This window comes from Colias croceus, chromosome 26 (assembly GCF_905220415.1).
Source record: "Colias croceus chromosome 26, ilColCroc2.1".
NCBI lineage: Eukaryota > Metazoa > Arthropoda > Insecta > Lepidoptera > Pieridae > Colias > Colias croceus.
In genome coordinates, this window is record NC_059562.1 from 2,448,594 (window position 1) to 2,465,479 (window position 16,886).

The 16,886-nt window shown below is 32.3% G+C and overlaps 1 protein-coding gene across 2 annotated transcripts; it reads right to left on the bottom strand.

Annotated features, from left to right (window-relative positions):
* Positions 1-409: 409 nt before the first annotated feature.
* LOC123703534 (sodium- and chloride-dependent GABA transporter 1) lies at positions 410-15,587 on the bottom strand. Of its 2 annotated transcripts, none has more exons than XM_045651584.1 (12): positions 15,570-15,587; positions 9,849-10,050; positions 9,261-9,532; positions 8,331-8,432; positions 7,754-7,925; positions 7,205-7,395; positions 5,910-6,090; positions 5,523-5,647; positions 4,783-5,027; positions 4,157-4,360; positions 3,082-3,249; positions 410-2,520 (listed from the first exon to the last, which is right to left on the bottom strand). In XM_045651584.1, exons 2-12 carry the CDS (start codon positions 9,914-9,916, stop codon positions 2,428-2,430), a joined length of 1,821 nt encoding a protein of 606 aa, XP_045507540.1. In that variant the 5' UTR covers positions 9,917-10,050; positions 15,570-15,587; the 3' UTR covers positions 410-2,427. The 2 variants fall into 2 exon arrangements, with proteins under 2 accessions (XP_045507540.1, XP_045507539.1); XM_045651583.1 differs by lacking the exon at positions 15,570-15,587 and adding an exon at positions 12,859-13,104.
* Positions 15,588-16,886: the final 1,299 nt, after the last annotated feature.

A 16,886-nucleotide genomic window follows, 5' to 3' on the forward strand; every position in this document is an offset into this window, starting at 1 on the left:
ATGGCAATACTATAAACGATCTGTCAAAACCTTTGCTTAAGAACTATGCTAATTAATTGTAACTTGGGTATATTCTGTGGCTGTGGCTTTATTACATCCAAGATTACATCGTTAAATTTGGAGAAAATTGATAGACGTCAAATGTTGCCTATTAAATTGGTTCCACTCAAGTTCCACTATATACCTCTACATACTGAAAATCATGTAAAGTTTTATAATTATGTTTTTAATTGCAATGTAACAGCAAAGAATACATAATAGTAGCGAACGCTAGTAAAAGTAATTTGTTTCATCGGCATCTCAACTAAATTTCTAATAGGCAAAGTGCATTTATTTAATAAATGCCAAGGTATGCTAAGGATAAGGAAATCTGTACGAGGGGCTTGTATCCAATAAAATAAAACAAGTATTATTTTTTAAACATTTAATGAAGTGATTACTCCTTAAGCTACATAAATATTTGACATTCATCGATAAACAACATTATTTTTACAATCTCTCACATAATAAGGGTAACCTGGATGTTATAATTATAATTAATAATCACATTGTAACGAAATAATTATATTATTTAATAATGTGTACTGGGTTATATGTCAAATTATATTTTGCAAGAGCTGAATATGTTTTAATAACTTTTAAGAGAGTATTATTATTTATTATGCGTTTTTAACTCAGATTAATAATTGTACTATTCTTTATAATTATGTATAAATACAAGGATATAGTACTTTTAATTATTGTAGATATATTCTGCTATAATCAAGAAATTGGTAAAATATTTTTGAAGTGAAACTTCTTTATCGGGGTTGGACAAAAATTTAGGGTAACATTTTTGCGAAACGCTGTAGGCGTGACATTTTTGCGTTACGCCGTAGGCGTGACATTTTTGCGTTACGCGCCAACTTTTTATTATCCCTTAGTTTCACTTCTTACGTGTGTACTCTAGTACACGCACACATTTTTTTTAATATTTAATTAGTATTTAATACAATAAATATTTTCGCTACATTTGGGGTACACAATCGTTTAATAATAATCGATTATAATAATTGCAATAATTGTTTGTAAAACGCCATACATCTACGAATGTTCACTTTTTATAGAAATTGACTCGTTAAACATTTATAATGATTATTTATTATAGATTACAGACGAACACTTAGTTTTTTGAAATCCACACACTTCTGTTGTTGCATCGATAAAAGTTTTATTAAATATAATTATAGGTAAGTAAGTATGTAAACACTACTAATATTTGATTTATAGATAGAATCGAAAAATAATGTAAATAGGTTAGGCCAAGAATTTACGTTTTTTGGTATAAAACTACAGTACATTGTAAAGTTTTCAAGAAATGTAAATTTGTGGAAAATCTTTGGTCTCGGATAGAACACAGAGTATTACGTATCTAATAAACATTTTTATAAATGCATTTACAACTAAAATTGATCAAAATAACCAAATCAACTTAACTAAATCATAAACCTATTAAAGCTATAAAACCAAAGTAACATTTCTTAAACTACGATATGTTGGTAATCATTCTTAGTGTTATACAATGTTATGAACAGAAATATACAATGCACATTAAATGTGAAATCGACGAAATGTATGCGATACAAAGTGAACATGTATTAATCTTTAAAATTTGTAACAGACAGTTTGAAAACGACTATATTAAGACGTGTCCTGTGGCGTCGTTATACACAATACAACATTTAGATAAAATTACGCTATTAACTCTAATTATTATAAGCTGAAAAATATTTTATATCTACTAAAATACTCCATTACTACAGCTATAATAGACAAAAACTTTGAAAATATATTGAATATTATTTGATAAGTATAAATCGATTATGCAAATAATACTACAAGTTACTACGCGTAAAATACACTTAAAGCATCCTAAATGGAAGACGATAATATATAGTTAACTTTAATTACCTAATTAAATCGCATTGTAAACTTAACTTGAAAATATAGCGTAAAACAAACATACATGAACGCGTCGCGACGCACCCAGAACGAAACTTAATTATAATTAATAATAATAATGGCACGTCGATTATACGACTTAATATTTAATAATGTCATCTTGAGTATGCGGCTTAAATAATTATTAATAGCACGCCTATTATACAGGCTGATAATTATTTGGCACGCCAGTTATACAGCTTAAATAAATATGGCACGTCGAGTATACGATTTATATAATTTTTATTTAGCACGTTCAATATAATATGGCTAAGTAATTATTTTGGCACGCTAATTATACAGCTCAAATAATAACGACACTATTGATTAAACAACTTAATTAATGATAAATAATACTGCGGATAAATACTTTTAAATATTTGGCACAAAATTTAAACGTTGTGCGTTTTGTTTGCAAGTAAAGTGGAATCTCGTTTGAGATCATGTTTAGGCTTTGCCGTGTTTGGCTTGCTCCTCTGCTTGCATCTTAGTGCGTAGAGCTGGCACATCTTCCGGGATGCGGACGATCGTGTGGAATTTCTGTAAATAAGTATGTATGTATAATCTGTGTATATAATATGGAATAAATTACCTTTAAATAGATGTTATACCTTTTGTAATCTCTACCTTTTTGAATTATTCTTCTTATGTGATAAATGAGGTTTCGATTTTTGCATTAATATAAAGGCGACAGCGCTAAATCAGAATAAATAATTCATTTTAATAGGTAGTAATTAATTGAGGATTTAATATCAATATAGGAATAATAAGTAGACCTTATGAAAGATTAAACACTATATACAGAGGATTTACTAGATTATAGAGATTATTTAGTAAAGATTGCCCGGTAGAGATTGCTGTTCAGCAACAAGGCCGCCTTGTACAAATGATGCCTTTTCGTTGTTCTTTTTTTTGGCATGTCCATGTTTGTACAAATAAATAAATAAAAGATTATAGAGATTATCATTAGGTAATAGGTAGTAAAGATTGCCCGGCAGAGATTGCTGTTCAGCAACAAGGCCGCCTTGTACAAATGATGTTTTTTTGTGAAAGTGCTTTTTTCCGCTTTGTCCATGTTTGTACAAATAAATAAATAAATACCTCCATAGCAGTCCCCGGGGTGACCCTCCACAGGTACAGCATGTACCCCGGAATGCACAGCATGGAGGACAGCGCAGTGAACCAGCCGAACGCGTGCGACCACCACGGGTACTCGTAGTTCATGTACTTTATTGGTGTCCATTGCACCAGGTTGAAGATGAATACGCTCTGCGGGGTAAGGTTTGTATAATAGGAAAATTGATCGTGTTTTTCATACATATAAATAACAAACACAACCAGAAATAACACAAACAAAAGAATTGGATTAGAATGTGATAAAATATTGTGTAGCTGTGAAACCGGCTGTTTGTAAAATGACAAATCTTCTTAATATATATAAATCTCGTGTCACAATGTTTGTCCTAAATGGACTCATAGACCACTTAACCGATTATAATAAAATTCGCATACCATGTGCAGTTCGATCCAACTTTAGAGACAGGATAGTTTAAATCTAAAATCGTTTTAGAGAAAGCGGGCGAAGCCGAGGGCGGTAAACCAGTATATGAATAAGAATGGCGATTGGTGAATTTGGAAATAAGGAATAATTCAATTAAGTAGTTACTTTGGTTAAATTTTCGATGATTTTGTGGAAAAAGCTCTGATGTCTAATTTCAAAATCGTTATATTTCCAAATACACATCCGATTACCTAAAGTAGTAATTTTCTAGGAATGTCGATTTAAAAACAACACAATGGACATTCTAATAGCTTACAATAGCGCATCTATTCAAATGAATGATTGACCCATTATTTGCTACGTTCATAAGAGCACAGGTACCGAAGTAATGACACTATTGCGCGTGAGTTTCAATAAGAAATCTTTTCTACATTCGTACTATTTTTGGTGCTTTAAAAAAGGGCAGACTAACTATTCCAAAATTTGCGTTCTTTGCTGCATAATCAAACGAATCATTCATTGCTTAAGAAGTAAAATTTATAGAAAAACCAATATTTTCAAAATACGTAACGGCTTCTACAAAATGTAATAAACATTATTTGTAACCAAAACAAAATAATATCAGTGAACATAGAAGATTTATAAGTAGTCGATAGTAGAATTTTTGATACTCACAATACAAATAGCAGGCGTGAAGCCAACCCAGCAGAACTTCCACCAAATAGTGGGGTAGTAGCCGATCATCTCCTTGATGCCGTCGTAGAAGCGGTTAACCCCAAACGCCCAAGAGATGGAGACACATTCGAAGAAGATCAGGAACAGCAGGCAGAAGCCAGATACCGCGTACGAGTCCAAGATTTGGAACACGTACATACCACCCTGGGAAGAGAGATTTTATTCATCATACAATAGGGATAAGTTTGTGATAAATATCACAACATAGTATGTATAAAACAAAGTCGCTTTCTCTGTCCCTAAGTCCCTTTGTATGCTTAAATCTTTAAAACTACGCAACGGATTTGGATGCGGTTTTTTTTTAATAGATAGAGTGATTCAAGAGGAAGGTTTTTGTATATAATTTATTAGGTTTTAGACAAAGCGGGCGAAGCCGCGGGCGGTAAGCTAGTTTATTATAAACAACATGCAAAAGATTGAGCTCAAATAAAAATCATGGCATAATGATTTCAATATGCGTACAATTTTAATTAGGGTGTAAACAAAGATTAAATTTAACTCAGCAGGAAAAAATTGGAATCAAAATCTTTAGTCTCTTGAGTAACTGAACACAATACCAATCTTACCTCAGAAATACACGACAGTCCGACCAAATAAGAGATGACGCAAGTGATAGCAATGAATATTTCTTTCCTCCGTCTAAGAAGTTTGGGCCACTCGTCAATAACAGCGGTGATGAAGCCTTCCATGGTACAGAACTGGCTGTCCAGACCGATGAGGAGCAACATGAAGAAGAACAGACAAGACCAGAGAGAGGCTCCTGGGAGTTGGAGCACAGCTGATGGGTACGCCAGGAAAGCTAAGCCGGGACCTGTAAGCAGTGTTATAATTAGTAGATGGAGTTGTAGTTAGTAATGTTTCTGTAGATATTATCCTACTAATATTATAAATGCGAAAGTTTGTATGGATGTATGGATGTTTGTTACTCTTTCACGTAAAAACTACTGAACCGATTACAATTAAATTTAGCACACATATAGAGGATAACTTGGATTAACACATAGGATAGTTTTTATCCCGGAAATCCCACGGGAACGGGAACTATGCGGGTTTTCCTTTGCAAACGCGGGCGAAGCCGCGGGGGGAAATCTAGTACGTTATAAATTTTATAAACATTTTAAAGTCTGCGTGTATACAAATTGTGCGATATATATCTTGCTAATTCTTCGTTCAATTTCATTTAATTTAATTAAATATAAAGTTAAATGATGCTTAGCTATAAACTTGTTCGATGGCTTCAAAGATAAAATCGTCCAGAAAAATGGGCATCTCCTAGAAAATGTTGATGATAATGATGATAAAATACCTGAAGCAGCTACTTCAGCGACGGGTCGCTGTTGTTCGTGGGCCATGAATCCAACCACAGAGAATATCACAAATCCAGCGAACATAGACGTACTTGAGTTTACAGTGCACACTATCAGAGCGTCTCTGAAATAAAGATTAATATGAGGACCAATTCATATGAAAATTATCGGAAGTTTTTATAGCAGGTAAACTTTTAATTGTCTGGTACACATTTTATTACAGGATAAGTCAATAATTTAATGATGATATACAAATTTAGGTACCTACCTATAGAATTTAATATAATGTTGACTTAAATGGTAAGTAATAAGGTACTAATAAATCCATTAAGAGACTTCAATCGAATAGTTATTAATTTGATTCATTTGCTTAATTTCTAACTTACTTGTACACATTATTAGTGAACTTGTTATAACTGCCTAGGGCAACCAGAGTTCCCAGACCCAGACCATACGAGAAGAAGATCTGCGTCACAGCATCTATCCACACTTCGGACTCCATAAGTTTCGACATGTTCGGCATTATATAGAACTTGATGCCTTCCATCGCTCCGGGCAAGGTTATTCCTGGAAAGAAATGTGATTAGAAATATTGCAAATAATATTATGAAAAATCACAGGAGTTCAGTTCTAGCAAAACAACATAGTGAAGATGATGAGAACATCCAATTTTTTTAATACAAATTAAAGTATATATTTCGAAAAACATAATATTCTACTCATCTTTATAATAAAAATCATTTATAGGTTAAAGCACAGACTAATAATAATATACTACGTATACAATTAAAGTGTTTTTACAATAGGCATGACGAAAGATTTTGAAATCCTCTTCCATAATGTGTGTATACGTTTACTATACAAGAAAAACCCTACATTTCGGTAATATACTTAAATTTAACGAAGATAAAAGCCATTTTCAAAAAATATTTATTAACTGTGCCAAAACAGCTCGCAGGTGTCATGGCGTATGCGTGACGTCACTCTTTGGTAAATACGTAATTATTTGTACGCATTGCGAAGAAAATTAAAGAAATATTTATTTAATATGTGTTATAGAAACGAATTTCAAAGTTTATAAGTAGTGTGCAGTATTGCAGTGTGAATCCACATAAAAATAATGCTCAAAAATGTGTTAGTAATTATTTCAAGCGAGAAAATAATAAGAAATTATTGTATAAAGTTGGCGCGGAGAACCCCGAAACCACGTATTCGTGAATTCGCAATTATATTTCTGTTCTGAGTCGATAAAGCATACGTGAAACAATAGAAAATAAATAAAAATGCGTATTCTCAACATATTCATAACAACAAAATACATCTGACGTGAGTTGTTTACTTAATCGTGACGTCACGCGTGTTTTAGTCAAAATGGCGAACTGCAGAATTTCAATGTTTTATTTTATTGATAATCTCATTAATCTTAATGTTTTTAAGATTTTTAAGTCACTATATTTAATTTATTTATTATACATTTTCCCTTAAAAACACTAATACGATCATTTATGAATACTGTCGTCATGCCTACAATCAAATTGACAAAGCGATTTAAAACTCTCTAAACACTCATCACTATTGTGTGATTGTGATATCACACAATAGTGATGAGTGTTTAGAGTTGGAGAGAGAGAGTGTTTAGAGTCCTATGCCTATCTTCCCAGTTAAAACCTGAAAGCCTTACCTCTAATGAGCAGCACGGTAAGCAAGAAGTACGGGAACAGAGCGGTGAAGTACACCACTTTACCAGTCCACCGCACGCCCTTCCAGATGCAGAAGTAGCACAACACCCACACGAGCAGTAGTGTTCCTGCTAGTTCCCAGCGAATGTTGCCGATGTGCTCGATGCCACTTGAGATTTGGAGGGCTCGACGTCTAGTGGAGTAAAAAGAATAGCAGTGGATAATTTGAATTATTAATTAATTGTAAATAATATGAGGTGATGAAAACAGGTAAATAATGAGATAAAAATAGATTACTACGAGGATTCATTGTTGTGTGTGCAGTGTGAAAGTGAGTAAGTATTGATAAGTAAGGACTTATTCAAATCGAAAGGTAAAGATCGTGCGTAAAGTATGTAATGCTGATATTATGTGTTTTAAAAATGGAGGACATTCAAAATCACTTATATTAGTATTTTAGAACACTGATGGTATAATTTAGAGGGGAAACTGTTCGTTTATATCCTATACCTATTTGATAATATTCCGATATTCGGTCAATAGTTACTTACTCCCAGAATTCCTTAACAGGGTCAGAAAGCACAGCTTTGCTGACATTCCTGCCGTTGAGCGTGCAGTAGGTGGTCATGTTCATCGAGGACCAGCAAGTGAGGTTCTTACGGTCGTAGGGGTTCACGCACGTGTCCGTGTTCCAATAATTGTCGCAGTTTCGCCATGGCAAGTCTGTAGAATATACGAGTTTTATATGTTGAGAATAGACCATATCATTTCACATATTTTGAACACTGGAAGTAATAGGTAGTAGTAGAGAATAGAGTGACTGGTCGAAATTCGTCCATCATATCACTGTACAAAAAGTAGAAACAATATGTATTAATGTATTTATTTATTTATTTATTCAAAGGTTTACCAGTAATTGTTACACAAAATAAACAAGTATACATAAAAGTATACATAAAATTAATCTTAAAACATAAAAGTAATCTTAATGTTAACATGTCATGATTAAGTTGTAACTAGAAATTATATTAAAAAGTGTTTTTAGGTGAACTTTTAAGCTGAAAATCGAATAGGGTTAGTGAAAATAGGTAGCAATAGCTCATATAGATAATTGAATGTGAATATTACCTGATCGCATCGACATAAAGAAGTAGAAGATCGCCCAAGCCAGGATAACAATGTAGTACACGTTCATCCAGCATGACATCACAGCAGCGGCGTATCCGATACCTAAAATAATATCGCAAATTTAAACATTTATAAGTTTATAATATAGACATAGAAAAATATAAGACATCCTAAGAAAAAAGAGGATCTTTATTTTTGTTCCCACCGTCAAAGAGAGTTTAACAGAAAAAATTAATAACCACTTAATGGCCATCTCGAAATCCAATTTCAGATAAAGTGGCAAATAACGTTAATATTGCTGGATTAGAATAACAAAATTATAAACAAAGAACATGAAACAAGATACAAATGCTTGGTAATTTTCAGCTGAAATTGCTAAAGTTAAAGCATTGTAACGAACTAAACAAAGGGATGAAAATGGGTCTAAATTACCTACCGGAGATCGTCTTAGACCTTAATAGGGGCCTTTATAGTGTGGAGCTGTGTCGCACGGTTGCATTTTATACTGCAATTACTTTTTAACAACGTGAATTTAATTACCCTCGTTGACCTAATTATTGTTAATATCGAAAGTTAAATGACCAAAATTGTGTCGCGAGTTATATTAATTAATTTCATTTTTGAGTGGGTCAACTACTTAAATATTTGAAGTATGAAGTAATTAAATTTTAATTGAATTTTAAATGTTTTTAATAACATGCGAGTTACACCCTTCTAGTATGCGTTTACGTTACGTACGTATGTATACGTTTCACAGCTATTTAGTTGTCGACGATTTTTTTTAACCCCAATAAAATGACTTAATTGAGGCCTCTACGAAAGACTTAAATAAAGTTGACAAAAAATTTAAATATACATACACATATTTTATTTACATACTTATACATATTTTTTTATCTTTGATGATGACAGATTTGAAACTCCACTTACCTTTGAATATAGGTGCAATCTTAAACACTCCCAAGCCGCCGATGGTAAGCATCTGTCCCATGGCCAATTCCATGAAGAACATTGGGATCCCAGCGAGGAACAGCGTCAAGAAGTAGGGGATCAGGAAGGCGCCGCCGCCATTCTTGTAGCACAGGTAAGGGAATCTCCAGACGTTGCCCAAACCAATCGCGAGACCCACTACGGAGAGGATGAAATCCAATTTGCTTGCCCATGATCCTCTTTCAGGAAGGTCCGATTTTGTTTTGACGTCGCTATAAAAAATGTTGAATTCCAATAATGATACTGATTAGATTTCCAAGTTAAGCATAAGCAATCAAAAGAAATAGACAGCGTTCAAATACAAATTTGTTTTAATGATTAAATGTATTCCGAAAAATATACAATATGGTAACTTAAATTGGTTTGTGATTGTATTAAGTTATCTGTATAAAAAAGACACAAAATAGAGATAACGTTCATTATAACGCTTTTGACATATTATATTTGTTATACCTACGTATATATTATAATTTACACTCGCATTTCTACAGTGTACTTCACAAAACCAATAATATAAATAAGACTCACCTGGGTTTGCTCGCTCCTTGAACGCTCAGTTCAATGTCGTCACCGTGTCCATCGATTCTCGTGTCCATTTTAATTATTTGTTTATCTACTAATAAATAATCTTCCTTTACAGTTTCCCTCTCTATATTACCTTATAGATTGTAAGTCAGGGAGAGTGTTTTAACATTGTTATAAAGTACATGGACTAGATTAGTAATTAGACCTGTAACAATTTGTTTCAATTAGCTCATTGATAAAGCAAAAAGGTTTAAAGAAAACCCGTAAATGCACTTTGCCAATACAGTCGTTGCATTACATTTTCCTAATCGCAGCATCAGTGTTAATATGATTTTTATATACTAGTGGATAATCTATATCTATATACTTGATCTGGCACCAGTCATACCCTTTCCATCCTAACGTGTTGTCTCTATGTAAAACATATTGTATTTCCATTAGTTTATTATTCTATATTTATATTTATGTATTAGCATAATACGTTATCGAGAGTTGTAAGAGTTCAACATAAAATTAAATGTTATAAATCAATAGAGCTTTTGATTTTATTAGTGTGTAGATGTACTCATTACTAATTAGATAAATTATTATTGATCAAATCGTCAACCTTTGAATCGCGCAAAATCAAATCATAATCAAATCATAATTTGATAAAAAATATATCAATATTAACTGTTGAATTACAAAATCTTAATATTAACGCTTCAATAGATTATATAGATAGATAGATTCAATAGATAAATATACGAACTTAAATATCCGTTATCTTCTTTAATAATATATATAAATCTCGTGTCACAATGTTTGTCCTCAATGGGCTCCTAAACCACTTAACCGATTATAATAAAATTCGCACACCATGTGCAGTTCGATCCAACTTGAGAGATAGGATAGTTTAAACATGTAGGTACCACGGGCGAAGCCGGGGCGGACCACTAGTAGGTATATAAAAATAAACAAAGTCTGAAAGCAACAATAAATCTGTATAAAATTTACATGTCTAAACTGTTACGGCTTGCTGGCATTTCATCTAGATTTGCAAAGGGTTAACGTCTTTTCATCAATGGAAAAGTTTCTCCGATAAATTTACATAATATATAAGTACCTAAGTAGGTACCCCATTAATCTTAAACAATAATATATTTCGAATCTTGCTTTACCTAGACTAATAGAAAATACGTGATAAACAATAATATTTCAATAAATCACGCATTGAATAATATTTTTTTACGTAAAACTAAACCTCAAAGTAATGTCAGACCTAATATAAAACAAATTTTACTGGGTGGGTCCAATTGGAGGCGCATCTTTTAAATAAAAAAAAAATATATCAAAATCGGATTCGCAGTTGAAAGTAACAAAAAATAACAGTCTAATTCAGAACCTCCTCATTTTTTTGAAAGTGGTTGAAAATAAAGTGACCAGACCTTATGGGTCTTCATAATTTTCAACACCAACAAAAAATATCAAGAGATGCATTGAAAGGTGTTCTGAATAAAAACCCAGTCAAGCACCTGATGTTTTTCAAGATGAGTTATTGATTTCCATTGAAATGCCCTCGAAGATAAGGAAGAATAGCAGAATTGACAGCTCTCTGTGTACTCGGTGTATTATGTTACATTTTTACGCGTTCGGCTTTCTCATTTTCTCGATATTCAAGACGGTGTGTGAAATTTATGTATCTATTTGTGTTTATTGAGGAAAAATTACTTAACTAATAAGTAGGTTGGATAATTAAATCTTCAAAAAATATGAAATGAAATCGTGGACAGACATGAAGAATTTATATTACGAGCTTTATTTCATTGAGAAGCTCTTTCTTTCTTCTAGCTTGCTACAATTTTTTCTACGTTGATTAAATTGTAGGTACGGTTTATGTTGATTATATTGATCGATAAAAACTTCTGTGCTATAGATACATGGATGATAAGAGAATACATTATTATTTCTACTGCGGATCTTAAACCAACTTATTTATGTAACTGGAAAATACATTTTCCTATAAACGATTAATTAAGTACTGCACTATTACTTCTAGAAGAAAAATAATCCCACTTCTGATCCCATACAAACTGTTTGCCATTTGAAAAGCAATTTATCAAGATGGGATAAACGCAAGCAAAATGAACTTGACAAAAAGATTGATATGCGGGTTTGGTACAATTATTCTATTCAATATTGTATTGCTCAATCACAGTCCGTGTATTGTTAAACGGTTATATTTTAAGACATTCGTCATACCGTGGACAGATTTATGGTTACTTGCTGAACCTCAAAGGAATAAACGCAAATACAAACATGTATTCAAGTAGACTTTTAGAAGCGCTTTGATTTATCTTAATACAGAAAGAAGTAAATTATTATTTAGCACCTGTTCGATCGATATACACTTACTGACTATTATAAAAGTTTTGTCTGTTTGTTTTTACTTCAGTAACTGAATTGATTCGTACAAGGCTAGGTTTCCCTATTAAGTGTATTTGCCGGAAAATATACGTAGGAATTCGTAAGCGAGGAAAAAGAAGAGTGGGGAAAGTTATAAGTTAATAGCGGGCAAAAGCTACTATAATTTTGCTTACGCGAGTCTACATTTTATAATTAAATGAACATAATTTTTGCTTTGATATTGTCTACAAATCAATCTCGAATACAAATAGCGTTTCATTTGCTCCACATACAACTCAGAATATTTTGATTAAACTCAAACTCAAACATTTATTTATTCAATTAGACTTCATTTAGAAGCACTTTCGAATCGTCAATACATTTTTTTAACATTTACCACCGATTCGCCTTCTTTATGCGTCTATACTCTATAGTAACTTTAAAGTATTACCTACACACTTTCGGGGCAGAAAGAGAGCTTTTGAAAGTCTATCCAATGCTTTCGCGTCGCGTTGGTATGGAATTAATGAACTCTACATTTTAGTTTTTCAAAGTTCTGCTCCGTTTTACTATAATCATAAAAAATTACGTCAATATTACGCACCGAAAATAAAAAATAAAAACCCACCTCCGATTAAATCTAGCAGAAAAAAGCACACACAGAAACACACCGTACACTATAATTCAATGAACACACACAATGACATCGTCATACACATTCACTGAACGCGTTCCTGAACGCAGCGGCAAACGTCAGAGGCAAGATGGCGGCGGACAATTTGACAGGTGCGTGTTGTCCCGCCTCATGCTTGAACGAGAATGTGCTCCTAGTGGCCATAGCCGGCTAGAGGATGAACATGTGATGATGTGAATCGCACAACTGTCAGTCGTTGAAAGAATTTATGAGCGTTTGCTGACAATTTAGACCCTCCGGATGGTGTTGGATCAGTCGCGGGAGCGCGATTAGATGACATTGCACCGGTTTGTTCAATTGATCGATTGTTGCCACTGCCTTTCCTACAACACCGTCTAGTGGAGCTAAAAATATCTGTTACGGTAACCGGGTTTCGAATTTAAAAACGGTTGCTATGGTTACGGAACTACCCTCATATTAGGAGGGTAGTTTTTTCTTTCCTACTATTTCGGTGTGGAAATTATTGTTTTCCTTATGTCTTGTGAATAATAGTAGAGATAGTATAAATACTCTGTTAATATCTAGCTCAAATATGTACGTACATATACTTAGATGACACATGAGACTTCGTTCGTCGTTATAGATTTTTGGTTAATGTCCTTATTTCTATCGTGCATAACTTTCTATTTTTTATTTAATTAGTAAAGAAAAAATAGATGTAAGCATTATACATTATGTATTTCCTGGTTCGTTTATTTTAACAGATAAATATTGTCTATTACACAGGATATCCCTAGTTTGGAAGCCGAGGTTAACGGTTGGTGTATTTTATATAATATATTATTTCCTTGTGTATTATAGGTACTGCTTCAAAATCATTTGTCAATAGTATTTCGTGAAAATCATGAATCGTGAATTGTGAAAACATCCTCACAAAAGTGCAATACTATAACAATAACATAATTAAACTTGACAATATTATGGAAAATTTTAAGATTATTATTTGCCTCAAATGTGGAACATTTAATATAAGTAAATAAAAATATAATATCAATTAACAATGTATGTAGAGCTTTATAAAATTCTCAGTAAACTATACTTATTACTTGTAGAACATAGAGGCAACAAAATTATCTAAAAAATAATAACAATTCAAAAACGCTTATAAAATAGAAATTCTAACTAATAAATTAGGTACCTAAAATTTTATCGAAGTAGAAGGAAAGTTATCTGCTCACGAAAATTTGAAAATACATAAGTAACTAGATTTAACTACATTTTACTTTTCAGTAAGAAAAAGGTAGGTTTCGAAGTACATGAATTATTTACATTAGGATTTAAAACAAATATATTGTAACTAGCTGTTCCCCGGGGTTTCACCCGCATTGCTCCGCTCCTGTTGGTCTTAGAGTCATGATAGGTATATAGTTTATAGCCTTCCTCGATAAATGGGCTATCTAACGCCGAAATAATTTTTCAAATCGGACCAGTAGTTCCCGAGATTAGCACGTTCAAACAAACAAACTCTTCAGTTTTATAATATTAGTATAGATTGATTAGTTTTGCTAATCAATAATCATTCAATAAATAATAGAACATTGTGCATATTATCGTGACTATCTGTTCTACCTATCTTTCATTCTAACTTTCAGAGAGCTTACCTTGTAAGTAACACATATGAACCCTGACGTGAAGCTTATCTACATTATGCGATACGATATCGGATTTATATCCAATGGAAGGTTTTATATAAAACCTTCTTGAGTGTCTTTAACTTACTATATATTATTATGTATTAGTATAGGTACTCAAGTTTTCCGCTCTTCACGTTACTGCGTATTCTTAATATGTATACAGGATTTTAAAATTTTGATACTCTATTTTATCTCCAAGTTTAATGGAAGAAAGTGGCTTATTTCTGAAATCTGTTCATTCATCTTCATTCAATAAAAATACACGGCTCTTTTTACGAAAATAAAATATAATTTTGTTTTAACTGTCTTTAGAGAGATGCATTCTAAAAGGTTGAGGCGATTTATCACAAGAAGTTTATTTTAAAGGAGTAGTTTAAATTTGACTAAGTACCTTTTATATTTTAGCTGCGATCCGTATAGGTAAAGAGCAATGGTCCTCATACAACGTAGGTAATAAAATAGATATGAAATAGCAAACAGTCAAGGTACAGTTCAATAATTATACTAAGGAATCGATATCGTATTGAATTAAAGATCGACAATAAAATATCGGATACTATAAAGGCGCTTTTACGGAAGGTTGAATCGGATCAACTTGTAATACACTACCCACTCAACTGAGAGAAAAATTGTAGCTATTTTATAGCTGTTCTGTTATTTTGTAAACAAGTAAATATATCTATAATTATTTTTAGTAATTAAGAATATGTGAATGCATAAAGCTTGACTGTTTTGATAAAAAATTTTTCAACTAATACTACTAACTAAAATTACTATGTGTGTTATTTCGCAACATTTCTCAATATTATTTTTTGTTTATTATCTGTGAGATCATTCAAAATATTATGAAAATAGCTTCATGTTATTACCTACCACAAAAACAATAAATATCTAACAACAACATCACTTGTTAATAAGCGTACATATTCCACTTTTTGCGTCTTTTCCCCATTACGTTAACTAATATTAAGTAGTTAGCCATTTACGTTTAAAATAGTAAAGCCTACTCACTTTCCCGCCGAAATCCAGAGCCTAGTGACGTCAGATCCGCTCACTGTGGTCTTACGGAGTGTGGACAAAGGACAATACCCAGGGAAAATCCTGGACAACGCGCATGCGTACAAAACAGTAAAATCTGTACGCCCTACTAAATTTTCTCGGAACTCTGTTATGAGATTTTTTAAATCGTTCCTTGTTATGTTTTAAATTGTATATAACTCTGATATTTTTAATAAATTATGATTATATTGGTTGCTTTAACTTGCTTCATAGTAAAGATACAATATTATCTACTGTTTAATGTTTATATCCTCGTATTTAGCAACAGGTAGTAAGTACCTAGTTCGTGCTAGCGTGGTGATATCCTTTAAAGAACCAACTACGCATGTTGAAGCGTGATAGAGTACGAAATATCAATTTAATTAATATTAAATCCATAATGTTATTAAGATTAATAGATTGAAACTTAATAATATCTAGAAAGTAGTTAGGTACCTATATTCATGCATTTCCATAAAGCAAACATAATTAAGAGTACCAATAATATATATAATAATGTCCCACAACACAGTAAAGTTCTCGAAAGGGCCTTTGCGTGTTGGATCCGTGTCTCCACGTAAGCCTTCCAAAGGACCGGGTACCTTCCTTATGATGGTACCCGTGTATTATGGAATTGAGATATATAATAATATTATATTCTTGTTTGTTTGTTGCGTAGAAAATCAGAAATTTATTACAGTACTTATATCTACGGAATATAATTTTTTAATATTACGACAGCAATTTTTTAATATTACATTCCTACTTTTGTTCTTATTAATATCATCATAATATAACTAAATGCATAAGTACCCACCTAATTTATCATCTTTAAGGAAAGTAAATAAATGTATATTATTAAAAATACAAAATTTTCGATACGCTTATTTTTCTTTTCTTATAAAGGTCCTTCGTAGTAAATAGTAATAAGTTGCAAGGACGCGTGGGTAATATCCGCCATCTTGCTTCATGATTTCCCGCCGAAATTTTCCACCACGGGATCGCAAACATAGAATGAACTTGATTCATTATAATTCCATAACGCCCTAACTTCCAAGTTATTATGGTAAAATTTAGCTTATTCGATGTACCTATTATTGTTTTAATTTAACAAAAAGTATCATAGTACTTAGTAGATATTCTATCAATATACAAATTAATTTGAATATTTTATACATAATAATATAAAGGTGTATTGTTAATTAAATTGACGACGCGGTTCGCGCAGTGGTAAAGTAACTGCCTACTGAGCCGACGGTCCCGGGTTCGATCCCCGGTCAGGGCAAATAT

What these genes read in the sequence shown, in the direction of transcription:
- LOC123703534 (XM_045651584.1), bottom strand. Translation starts at nt 9,916, where the DNA reads ATGGACACGAGAATCGATGGACACGGTGACGACATTGAACTGAGCGTT. An exon ending in CCTGTTAAGGAATTCTGGGA is followed by an intron (nt 7,396 to 7,753) that starts GTAAGTAACTAT and finishes TTACTCCACTAG; the next exon opens with ACGTCGAGCCCTCCAAATCT. An exon ending in CGCTGAAGTAGCTGCTTCAG is followed by an intron (nt 5,028 to 5,522) that starts GTATTTTATCAT and finishes CACTGCTTACAG; the next exon opens with GTCCCGGCTTAGCTTTCCTG.